At 34.8% G+C, this 13,371-nt stretch overlaps 1 protein-coding gene across 1 annotated transcript in view; it reads right to left on the reverse strand.

Annotated features, from left to right (window-relative positions):
• LOC145686291 (32 kDa beta-galactoside-binding lectin-like) overlaps positions 1-13,371 on the reverse strand; it is a 164,515-nt gene that overhangs the window by 101,722 nt on the left and 49,422 nt on the right. Inside the window, exon 3 of the mRNA XM_081759429.1 lies at positions 622-838. Coding sequence (XP_081615555.1) covers positions 622-838 — 217 coding nt within the window. The remainder of the gene's footprint in view (positions 1-621; positions 839-13,371) is intronic.

The raw sequence follows: 13,371 nt of genomic DNA on the forward strand, positions 1-13,371 counted from the left end.
TGTGTTGTGTAAGCTTCTATGATGTAAATAATGCTAACATGCTCCCTAAAATATCAATAGTTTACTCATTTCTGTGTAGAGCAGGGGTTTTCAAATTTTTCGCAGTTGAAGCTCCCCTCAACCACCAAAATCTGAACACGCCTCCCCTGCCACCAACATAAATACATGTGTCCATAAGAAAAAGACTATTACTATGATGAACTATGTTTCATTTATTAATCACTTTTCATTTTCTTTTCTGTGAAAAACTAATTTTTATAAGGTTGGAATTTACCACTAAAGTTCATCATCCAGTCGTTTACTTAAAACAAGGGGACAATTTACAAAACGGATGCAAAGTCTAACAATATCTAAAACTTGGATTGTTTGAAGACAATGTGAACATGCTTTAAATTAATGAGTTGTTTTATTTGAAATATACGTAGCATAAAATTACTAGAACATTTCGCAATCGTAGGATTGAAACAACTCTGAAAAAAATATGTTCGTGTGTAATAATGTGAAACTAAGATGATTATCTCCATACATATAAATAATTGTTTGCGTATATCACTTCTAACATTAATATCATCGGTTAGCATTTTAGAATTCATGTATCATACGCTGGCGTTATATGTTTACCTGATAAAAATCCGTTTCGCACAAAATGATAAGCTCAAAAGGGTCGCCTGCTGTTAAGGGAAATCCTCCTTCTCTTTCTTCAGGTCCCCAACGTCCATTAGTTTTTGTATTTCTCACAATTACCCCTTCATCGAAACGTGGATTGATATGAAGAACTTTATTCGTGTTATCTTTCACACCATCTGCTACAGATCCAGAACGGAGGTCGACAGCTAACCTGTTATAATTATACAAATGGTATTAAGGAAGCAATTGTGGTGTATGAATTATTTAATATCACAAAATAAAATAACATAATTTTAAAACTATCTTGCTACACTAGCATTATAACATGATAAGTACAGAATATAAATACAAATACACGATAAATGCATACAAATACTAACATAACAATTTCTATACTAATTACTGTTGAAACTGTAAGCTAAATGTACAGTAGTGTAACTATCACTATAGCATTTAATCATTAAACATAGTAATCACATTTGTTTCCATTAGAACTACATTGTACTGCTATTTTTTGGTAGTAACAACTAGATTATTAGTAAAATTTTTAATATGTGTGCACTGAGACTAGCATTTATTTTTTGCGTTAATGACGTCTGCCAGTTTCGTGAAGAACTAGTCATAATTCAGACACATCGTCCACAGATAAAATACAGTTAATTATCACCTCTCACACATCTTTCATGAAACCAGGTCTTACACACAGTAGGGCCTACAGGACACCCATGAACGGTATTTGCTTGATGATGGTGCATAATAATTCTTCCCACAAAATCCACAATTGTTTCCATTCATACCTTCGATTGTGTTTGAGGAGACAGTTTGAAACAAACTGCAATTCGTGACACTTAATCTTTTAGCAACACCTGACCTTTGGGATGTGGATTTGGAAAAACCAACAGCAGGAAAAGATATGAACTTTTAACTGAGGACTCTAAAGGCAATTGAGACGTGTTTGAGGATGAGTCTGTTGACACAGAAGAGGAATTGTTTCCAGCTACTGGCGAATCATATTCTTGCATATTCCCTTTTGTGGGTTAAAAAAAAAAAAGCTAAATATTAGTATTGCCACGTGGTGGGTCATTGACCTACTTTATCTCTTTCCTTAAAGATTTATTATAACATATTGCTGTTGTTGACTACAGGAGTGTATTCTCTTGCTTAGGACATTGATACATTGATGCTCTCCTCTTAATTTTGGGAGGAGTAAATTGACTCATTGAATTTGGAAATTGCGAGAAGAACAAATTTAACAAATATTCTCTAGGATTCACATATATGGAGGTTCTACCACTTCTGAATCCTTTCAAAACTTCGTAACCTTTTAAATTATACTTGTGCTTTATCTGTATCAGAGGTAGTGTTGTGAAAGCCTGAAAAAATCGGTAAAATTTGGGTAAAACAACAAAACTTTACTACATTATGCGTTTAAAATTAAAACTATTTTATATTTACTAGTTTACAGTTAAGTTCACTCAGTACTTATATTTCTTGTATTAGAATAGAGAAAATTTGTGGCAACAAATATATGTGCACCACTCCTTTAAAGTTAGTACCATCATAGAATGGAGTTATGGCTACAAGATACTAAAATAAAATTAATTAAGATAGACGCATTTAAATTATCTTAAGCAATCTTATGAAGTTCCTTCTTTATAGCAGGGAAGTGTTAAAATAACGAGGCCAGAAACATGTTAGTTAATATCGGTATGTTAAAATCATATATATATATATATTAGTGCTCTCAACGGGTCGGGTTCAAGACCGACCCGACCCGTGACCCGAATTGACTGACCCGACCCGACCCGACTACCCCGAACCGTGATCCGACCTGATTGACCTGACCCGACAACCCGACCCAAGCTGACCCGGTTGACCCGACCCGACCCGGTTGAGGTTTGGTTATTTCTTTTTATAACTGATACCAATGTCCGACGTGGGAGAAATTTATTTTTTTTCTTGCTTTAGTTCTATGTGACGAAATTTTTATTCAAGATCAGTGTTCTCACCTGCTTGGACGGCAGGGGGTCTTCTCGGAAGGCAGTAGCAAGAGTCTCTTGGTGGAGACAAAAGGAAATCGTTTAACTACAATGATAAGGGTTGAGGAAACAGGAGAACACCTGTGATTTTTTCCAACCCTTCAACTTTCATTCCAAAATAGGTTCTTATGATTCCGGGACCCGTGCCACTTTGATTTTTCTTTCTCGGTAATTAAAACGTATTTTATAGTATATATAGTTGCACGTAAGAAGATACATAATATGAATTTTGCAATTTAAAATTTAAAAATACAGTATGATATTTAATAATAAAGTACTAATTTTATTTCATCACTTTCAGCCCAACAAATGAAATTCAAACAATTCGCTCCTTGGGACTTGGTCATCAATACTGCGTCTTATTCTTTGTCTTGCAGTCAAGTCTTGGTCCTGCATTTCGTAGTCGTTGTGGTCTTTCATGCTATACAAGAGCCAAGAATGCTCGTCTCATCGGTACAAATGAAGACCAAGTGTGATTTTGATTATGGTCTTTCATACTATACGGAAAGCAAGAAAATATGCTCATCGCTACTTGGTGATCACCAAAACAAGCCCAAGAGCAATATTACTATGCAATTCGTCTTGCATATCCAATCTTTATCTTGTTCTTGTATCAATGTCATGGGGCTTGGTTAAATAAAATGAAATATTCAGTTTAAGGTCCCTCGATTCTGCACCGAGGCTAAGGGATACGGTGACCATGAGAAATGAATGAAATGGTGGAATGAAGAAAGTGGGAGGAAACAGGAGAACCCCGAGAAAACCCACTACACGGCGTTTCTCCACCACAAAGCCTACTTAGCACAAGCTGGGATCGAACTATGGACACCATGCACCAGAGATGAATTCTCTACCACTGAGCCACCGCAGCCCTGCTTGGTCTTGGTCGTCCATATCCAATCTTTCTTTTGGCCTTGCTTAAACAACTTCTAGTTTTGTTCTAAATCCAGACTCCATATTGGCGTAGATATTAATATTACAGTCGATTGGTAAAAACAAATACAAATACAAATACAAATACATTTACAAATTAAAGTACACACAAGTACAAAAATAAGCATTTACCATAAAAACACTAGATGCAAATGTTCAAAATAGATTTATGGCTTCTATAAAATCAATTGAAAATTGTTATTTTTAATTAGGCAGCTAGTGAAAAACAGCAGCTTTCGACTCTAGCCGAGTATAAGCTCAACCTAAACTCAGTTGACCAAAGTGAACTGACCCGACTGACCCGACCCGATAACCCGACCCGACAACCCGACCCGAGCTGACCCGATTGAGCCGACCCGACAACCCGACCGAGCTGACCCGATTGACCCGACCCGACAACCCGACCCGAGCTGACCCGACTGACCCGACCCGACAACCCGACCCGAGCTGACCCGACTGACCCGACCCGACAACCCGACCCGTTTGAGAGCACTAATATATATACATATATACATACATACATAATATATATATATATATATATATATATATATATATATATATATATATATATATATATATATATATATACTAGCAGCGTTCACCCCGCTTCGCTGCGGTCACCCCGGAACGCAATAAACTTTGTTACTTAGATAATTTTTACTTTTTCGCTTTCAAATTGCATTAAATGTTAACATTATAGCGCCTGTCATTTATGTTAACCCGCCGAGTGATAGCAGCGTTCACCCCGCTTCGCTGCGGTCACCCCGGAACGCAATAAACTTTGTTACTTAGATAATTTTTACTTTTTCGCTTTCAAATTGCAGTAAATGTTAACATTATAGCGCCTGTCATTTATGTTAACCCGCCGAGTGACACGGTCATGCGGGTTGCATATAAATACGTTTATTTTTACCTATGATGAACTAATAACAAAGGATTTGTACGTATGGACACTTGAATGGTCAATTATCTCAAGACACTGGTAATTAAAAATTAAAGTGATATGATAAAAACCATCTAGGGTCCAAATCCTAATAACCCCCCAAAAATAAAAGAAATTGGTTCAGCCGTATTAGCGTGATGAGCTAACAAAGGATTTGTGCGTTCTCTTTTATAATATACTAGCAGCGTTCACCCCGCTTCGCTGCGGTCACCCCGGAACGCAATAAACTTTGTTACTTAGATAATTTTTACTTTTTCGCTTTCAAGTGATATGATAAAAACCATAGAAGATTGCAGTAAATGTTAACATTATATCGCCTGTCATTTATGTTAACCCGCCGAGTTACACGGTCATGCGGGTTGCATATAAATACGTTTATTTTTACCTATGATGAATAACTAACAAAGGATTTGTACGTTATGGACACTTGAATGGTCAATTATCTCAAGACACTGGTAATTGAAAATTAAAGTGATATGATAAAAACCATCTAGGGTCCAAATCCTAATAACCCCCCAAAAATGAAATAAATTGGTTCAGCCGTATTAGAGTGATGAGGTAACAAAGGATTTGTGCGTTCTCTTTTATATATATATATATATATATATATATATATATATATATATATATATATATATATATATATATATATATATATATATATATATATATTCAACTCGTTATCCTTGCAGAACCCTTATGTTTGAAATTACATTTAATGCGGCATTCACCCTTTTATGACGACCGTATACGGTCGTCGTATCATTTTCCATGCTTTTTCTATTCTGCATACTTCAGACTGCAGCCATCGCTTGTCTACAGTAAACTTATACGGTCGTCAATTTAAATTCTGTTCCTCATGCTCCTCATGTGCTAAATTGTCAAAAAAAAACTTGAAAAAATAACTGGTAACCATAAAACATACGAAATATGAAAAACGTATAAATTTTTAGTTCGCGTACATTCCGCGTGTAGCGTTTCGATCGGAAAATGTATACGTATATTGCAGATAGCGATCCATAGTAGCGGCATTGTTGCAACCGACGCGACTGTTGCTACTCTTGCCTGTCTGCTTGAAATTGCTTTTAATTATTTCATAGGAGGGAATAGTGAGAGCCAATTAAAAGCCTGCCCAGGCACACGCAATCTATGATTCTCTCTCTCACACTGTCTCATCTGCCTTAGCCCGTGTGTGTGATTTGATTCCACAGCAAGTAGTTGGTTGATAAGTGTTAAACATGACGTCATGCCATGAAGAATAGGGGCTGACGGAAGACACACGCCTCCGTGCCTCCTCGATCCCGTCAACAAGTCACAAGATCAAGTTACAAGATCAAGTTACGTTAGTGCTAAAATTCTACAAACTGTGAACTCGAGTGTTTAATTTTTATATCACGAGTTCTCGGCATCTACTCGGCCGGTCCTAAAAACTTTTTCACTACTAGGAAGATCATTTAATGTAGATTACGATATATTATTGTTTATCGCGAAAAATAGACCCTTAGGCGTTGGGGCATCACTTTTCCATAGTAGTAAGGGGTGACCTGATCTCACTTTGGACTTTGACCCCGACGTTTGTGACGTCATAGGTCAAACGTCAATGACCTTGGCCCGGGGTCAATGACCTAGGGTACGTAGGACCACCCCCTCTAAATTTTGGCAGGGGCAACTTGGCCCATCCCCTAAATTACGGCAGGGGTACATACGACCACAACCCTTATATTAAGGAAATTGCCAAATCTAAAAATTTAGTGTGGTAGCCTAGGACCATAGTATGTACCTCTAGTAGTATTGGGGGTCTATTTCCTTCCCTTCCATGGGTAAAAAATTGCCAAAAATTTAAATTTCGGAGGATTTTGATCTAATTTATCATCTTTAATGAGGTTATTACCTTATATAGTTATATGGGCGTATACAGGGGTCCATTAGCTTTTATAAGACATCGATATATCAATGCACCCCTTGAAAACTTTGGGAGGGGTACCTTGGCCAACCACTTAAATTTTGGAAATTGCCCAATTTAAACATTTGGTATAATAGTACAGAATCATAGCATGTATCACTATAAATATGGGCGGTCCACCTCGTTCCCTTTCATGGGTACAAAATTGCGAAATTTTAGTACTACCACGTGTTTGGTTTTTGGATCATTTTATCCCCTTGGATGAGGTCCTATTACCTTATATAGTTATATGGGTGTATACAGGTGTCCATTTCCTATCGTAAGACATAGGTACATTTGTGCACCCCTTTAAAAAATTGGGAGGGGTACCTTGGCCCACCCCTTAAATTTTGGAAATCGCCAATTTTATACATTTGGTATAATAGTATAGGACCCTAATATAGATCACTATAAATTTGGGTGGTCTACCTCGTTCCCTTTTAGGAGTACAAAATTGGAAAAATATAAATTTAAGCAATACGTTGTACCACGTGTTTGGTTTTTGACCTAATTTATTCCCTTGGATGAGGTCCTATTACCTTATATGTTTATATAGTCATGTACAGGGGTCCATTCTCTATCATAGGACATGGGTATATTGATGCACCCCTTTAAATTTTTGGGAGGGGTACCTTGGACCACAGCTTTAATTGTGGAAATTGCCCAATTTAAAGATTTGGTATTATAGTATAGAACCCTAATATAGATCACTATAAATTTCGGTGGTCCACCTCGTTCCCTTCAGGGATACAAAATTGCCAAATTTTAGTACAACTACGTGTTTGGTTTTGCCCCAATTTATCCCCTTAGATGAGGTCCTATTACCTTATATGGTTATATCATCATGTATAGGAGTCCATTCCATACCATAAACGATAGGTACATTGATGCACCCCTTTAAATTTTTGGGAGGAGTACCATAACCAATCCATTAAAGTTTGGAAATTTTCCAATTTAAGCATTCCGTATTATAGTATCATGACCTCAACAATAATCATGATAAATTTGGGTGGTCCACCTTGTTCCCTTTCATGGGTAAAAAATTGCCAAAATATAAACATAAGTAATATGTTGTACCATGTGTTTGGTTTTTGGCCCAATTTATACCGTTTGATGGGGTCTTATTACCTTATATGGTTATATGGTCATGTATATAGGTTCATTTCCTATCATAAGACATGGGTACATTGGTGCACCCTTTAAAAATTTGGGAGGGGTATCTTGGCTTATCCACTCAGTTTTAGAAATGGTTTAATATAAGCATTTGGTATCATATTGCAGGTTTTCAATATGTACCACTATAAATTTGGATGGTCCACATCGTTCCCTTTCATGGGTAAAGAACTACCAAAAATCAAATTTCGGAGGTTATTGACCCCTTTGATAAGAATTTAGCACGTTATGTGAGTATGTACAGAGGTTTATTACCTTTATATGTTTATGTTCCCTTTTAAATTTGGGAATTATCAAATAACAAAATTCGGTAAACATTTTCTAGGACCCATTGTAAATGTTGGTATTCCTCTTATGGCCAAATATTCAAATTTTAAAGTTTATTGACCTATTTTATTTTTTGATACGGTTATATAATTGAATGAGTACAGGATTTATTACTTATCCATAAGACACAGGTGTATTTATGTACCAATCTTAAATTTTGGGAGGGGTACATTTCTTATTGTTAAATTAATAATTGGTAAGTGTTCTTAGAATTGGGTGGTATCTTTTTCTTTGGGTAAATCATTGTCAAATATGAGTATGGTCACATGATCTGTTATTGACCTATGATGCTATTAGGTGTCCAGGACATTGGTACATTTAAACTTTGTAGGATAATTTGAGAATTGTCAAAATGAAATTACGTCATTGGTTTTGATTATTACCGGCTAAGGGCCAAATATAAACCTAAGCAACACGATGTACCATGTGATTGACCTTGATGAGGTAGTGTAGAGGGATTCATTTCCTTTTCAAAATTCGTGGAAGTTATCAAATAACACGTTTCTAGACAACAGTTGCTTCTGCTAAGATAAACAATTGACCTAATTGAGATCTAACTACAACATGTAATTATATGATTAATTCTAAGACTTAGGTATATCGAGAGAAGTATTCTTTAAATTTTGGGAATTGTGATAAACAAAATTTTAGTATGAGGCGCGAAATTTGAAACAATACTTTGAACTTTAGTTAAGCTCATAGTCTAAGATCATTGGTGGTGGTTGAATTAACCTTGAGTTTTCAGAAATCTGATAGGTAGCTTATTGAATCTTATGACTTATAGACGAAAGGCAATACATGCTAACACTTTGAAATTTAATCACAAGGTGATGTAATCTGACACTGGCAAAGTTATTGTTGATGCAATTTGATTGGCTGATCACTACTTTTCATGCAATCTGATTGGTTGATCACAATCTGTCATGCAATATGATTGGCTGATGATTTTCAAATCTTTGCTGCATTCAGTTTTAAGTTTTGTTTATAATTTAAAAATCTTGGTTTGAACAATTTTTTTCAACATTTTGTACTCACTGATAAATATGATCAAAACCGTTTATTTGTTAATCGAATAGTTAAAACCGGATAATGTATGGCGCTTAACCGTCAAACGTGAAATTATTTTAGTTGAAATTTTTGGTTTGAAAATCCTTTCGTTTGAAAGTTTTTGTTGGAAAATTTTTGTTTCAAACTTTTGTTTGAATGTTTTGTTTCAGAATTTTGTTTGAAATTTTTTTCAAAATTTTGTTTGAAATTTTTTTGTAAATTTTTGTTTAAAAATTTTTGTTTGAAATTTTTGCTTGTAAATTTTCTTGTTCCAAAATTTTTGATTGACATTTTTCTCAAAATTTTGTTTGGAATTTTTTTCTGAAATTAATAAATTTTTTTTTCGTTTCAAAACAAAATTTTTGTTTCAAATATTAGTTAAAAATTTTTGAATGTTTTTGTTTAAAAATTTTTGTTTGAACATTCTTGTTTCGAAATTTTTGTTTGGAAAATTTTGGTTTCACATTTTTAACTTTGTACACTCATTAGTAAAGAACCAGAACTGTTTAGAACAAAAACCTCTGGCAACATTGTTTATCATGGTGCAATAATATACGTCAGAACATGGTAATGCAACGTGATCAGTTTTGCATCATCATTCGAGATAGTATTCATGATAACGTCGTCATGGCTACTTGTCTACAGTTTCTAAACACACGTGATGTGATGAAATCATTTACCGATTTACAACAAAATGTACCTTATAGAATCTTAGCTAGCCAAATGATCCCTACAAAGTTTGGATTAAGAATCGTAGTGAAGCTTGAAAATTATAAGAATATAATTTACCAGCAAAATATTTACCCATGAAGCATCAAAACAAGAAGAACGGTTTCTTAAATACTGTATCTGTATCTTTATGTTACAAAGGATTCTTGTGTCGAAATCATCAATTTGAATTTAGTACACACGCGGATCAGTGAATTTGGTTTCGTCAGCAATTGTGATGAAATCATAAATTCAAACGTCAGCACATTCCTTTCCAATGACGTCGGCAATAGCTTTATGAAATCAGCAAAAACCCTGTCAGCCCATGAAATCATTGGAGCAAGTGCGTTTCAGGAGGAACGATAAAGAAATCCTCTTCGCAAGCTATTATCCAATAAATATATTCCAAACAAAACATGTGATGATTGGTATCGGTGCTATAACATTTGAAGCTGTGATTTGATTCGGCAAAGCAGAACAATTTGGTGTACAACTGACCTGTGAGAAATGGAAAATATTGTGTTCACGAATCGACCAAATGAATGATTATTTTCATGATGAGCTAAATGTGACCATAGTCAAATCATTAGGCTCAAATCATGAGGTGGTGCTACGTACAGTCCTCGAGAAGAATATGGTGCTGTTACATAAAAAGAGTACATTGCATGTCCCTCGCAACATGGTGTAACTAACGCAAACGGAATGGAACAAATTCATCAACGTATTCCAGTGTGTTAAACATGCAGTGAAAGTGTGCAACAAAACAAGTATATTCCTGAAAAAGTACTATTTTGAGAAATGTCTCATGCATATTGTACAACATGTATCTAGATGTTGTGATGGTTGTCAACATCGTTCGTGGGTGCATACCTGTATTGATGAACAGTTTATTTGTGATCAAATGGACATTGAGTTTCCACCTATTGACATCTTAGTTCATTTGGAAAATATATTTGCGTAAATATCTCAGCAGGCAATTCTGAACAAATGAAAAACGCATTCTGTACTGTCCCAGCTCGTCCGACACTGGACAATATAGGGCGATATTCATCCCCACCTGCGTCTGTCGCCCTATTTGGGTCCCATGTGGAGTTCCCATTTTCTTTTCACCTGTTCCTCGACTTTATACACAACAAAATGAACATGAAATTTTGTATCTAGTTATATCGCTAGTTTGGCGTCTTTTTTTTAAAAAAAAAACTTGCACTATATTTTCGTTGATATGTCGGAATTCTATCTTGGACCCATAACTAACCAATGGGAGTTTAAATGGACGCAGCTTCATGCCACATTTCCCACATGAGGCGTTGTGCTACCCAAGCTTGGGGATCATTGTAATTTATTTTACATTTTAAAAGGTTACTGAAATATCTCAATGTCACGTATCCACTTAACATCAATTCGTTTTATGCAATCAAGAAAAGAAAGAATGAATGCTTTCTTCAATTTCTACCTTTAAGGCTACTTTCATGGCTAAACGGAAAAATTGGGATATTACTTTTTCTACTTTATTTTGATATATAAATAACTAACAAAATCCTTGTTAATATCAGGTGTCGACTCCAGACTATCTAATTGTGTGTAATAAAAGTTTTGTAGTTTCACTAATTGTCAGAAATATTTGTATATAACTAAAGTCCAGAAATTCCGCTTTCTTTGAAAAGAGTGTCAGTCTGGGGCAGTTATCTTCCCTTGTGTCGAAACTGCTTTCCTTGAACTGACGTCCTTTTGAAACGAAAACAATTAATTAAACGATTTGGAGTAGATATTGCATATAAACAAACATACCACTAATTAATTATATATTAAAAGCATTAGGAATGCAATTTCTCCATATTTCCTCTTAAGACTTTGAAATTAAAGTTAGGTAAGGATAAGGTTTGGGTTGAGTGCCTCAACTACAAAATTATTTCTTTATCTTCAACACAAGATTAAGGGGTAAAATTGCAGCTGGTATCCGCATTTCTTTTTCTGTTTGAATACGGTTACTTGGTTTCGAGTGGATATATGACATTAAGAATGTCAGTATCTATTTAACTATTTCAGTATCTATTTATATATTAACATTAATTAAAATTGTAATCCCGGTTATTCCAAGTTTAACTTTGAAAATAACCTTAAGGGTCGAAATTGAATTGGTGTTCATCCTTACTTTTATTGTTTGTATACAATTAGCTGATCACGGATACTCACCCGATATTAACAAAATTTCAATAATTTCCTCAGTAGCCCACCGATTTGCCATGCTTCTGTCCCACAAGGCTCCACGTGGGAAATGTGGGATGGAGCTCTGCGTATTGAATTGATGAATTTGTTCCATTCCGTTTGCGTTAGTTACACCATGTTGCGAGGGACATGCAATGTACTCTTTTTATGTAACAGCACCATCTTCTTCTCGAGGACTGTACGTAGCACCACCTCATGATTTGAGCCTAATGATTTGACTATGGTCACATTTAGCTCATCATGAAAATAATCATTCATTTGGTCGATTCGTGAACACAATATTTTCCATTTCTCACAGGTCAGTTGTACACCAAATTGTTCTGCTTTGCCGAATCAAATCACAGCTTCAAATGTTATAGCACCGATACCAATCATCACATGTTTTGTTTGGAATATATTTATTGGATAATAGCTTGCGAAGAGGATTTCTTTATCGTTCCTCCTGAAACGCACTTGCTCCAATGATTTCATGGGCTGACAGGGTTTTTGCTGATTTCATAAAGCTATTGCCGACGTCATTGGAAAGGAATGTGCTGACGTTTGAATTTATGATTTCATCACAATTGCTGACGAAACCAAATTCACTGATCCGCGTGTGTACTAAATTCAAATTGATGATTTCGACACAAGAATCCTTTGTAACATAAAGATACAGATACAGTATTTAAGAAACCGTTCTTCTTGTTTTGATGCTTCATGGGTAAATATTTTGCTGGTAAATTATATTCTTATAATTTTCAAGCTTCACTACGATTCTTAATCCAAACTTTGTAGGGATCATTTGGCTAGCTAAGATTCTATAAGGTACATTTTGTTGTAAATCGGTAAATGATTTCATCACATCACGTGTGTTTAGAAACTGTAGACAAGTAGCCATGATGACGTTATCATGAATACTATCTCGAATGATGATGCAAAACTGATCACGTTGCATTACCATGTTCTGACGTATATTATTGCACCATGATAAACAATGTTGCCAGAGGTTTTTGTTCTAAACAGTTCTGGTTCTTTACTAATGAGTGTACAAAGTTAAAAATGTGAAACCAAAATTTTCCAAACAAAAATTTCGAAACAAGAATGTTCAAACAAAAATTTTTACACAAAAACATTCAAAAATTTTTAACTAAAATTTGAAACAAAAAATTTTGTTTTGAAACGAAAAAAATTTTTAAATTTCAGAAAAAAATTCCAAACAAAATTTTGAGAAAAATGTCAATCAAAAATTTTGGAACAAGAAAATTTACAAGCAAAAATTTCAAACAAAAATTTTTAAACAAAAATTTACAAAAAAATTTCAAACAAAATTTTGAAAAAAATTTCAAACAAAATTCTGAAACAAAACATTCAAACAAAAATTTGAAACAAAAATTTTCCAACAAAAACTTTCAAACGAAAGGATT

This window comes from Thermobia domestica, chromosome 5 (genome assembly GCF_964235325.1).
Source record: "Thermobia domestica chromosome 5, izTheDome1.hap1.1, whole genome shotgun sequence".
Taxonomy (NCBI): Eukaryota; Metazoa; Arthropoda; class Insecta; order Zygentoma; family Lepismatidae; genus Thermobia; species Thermobia domestica.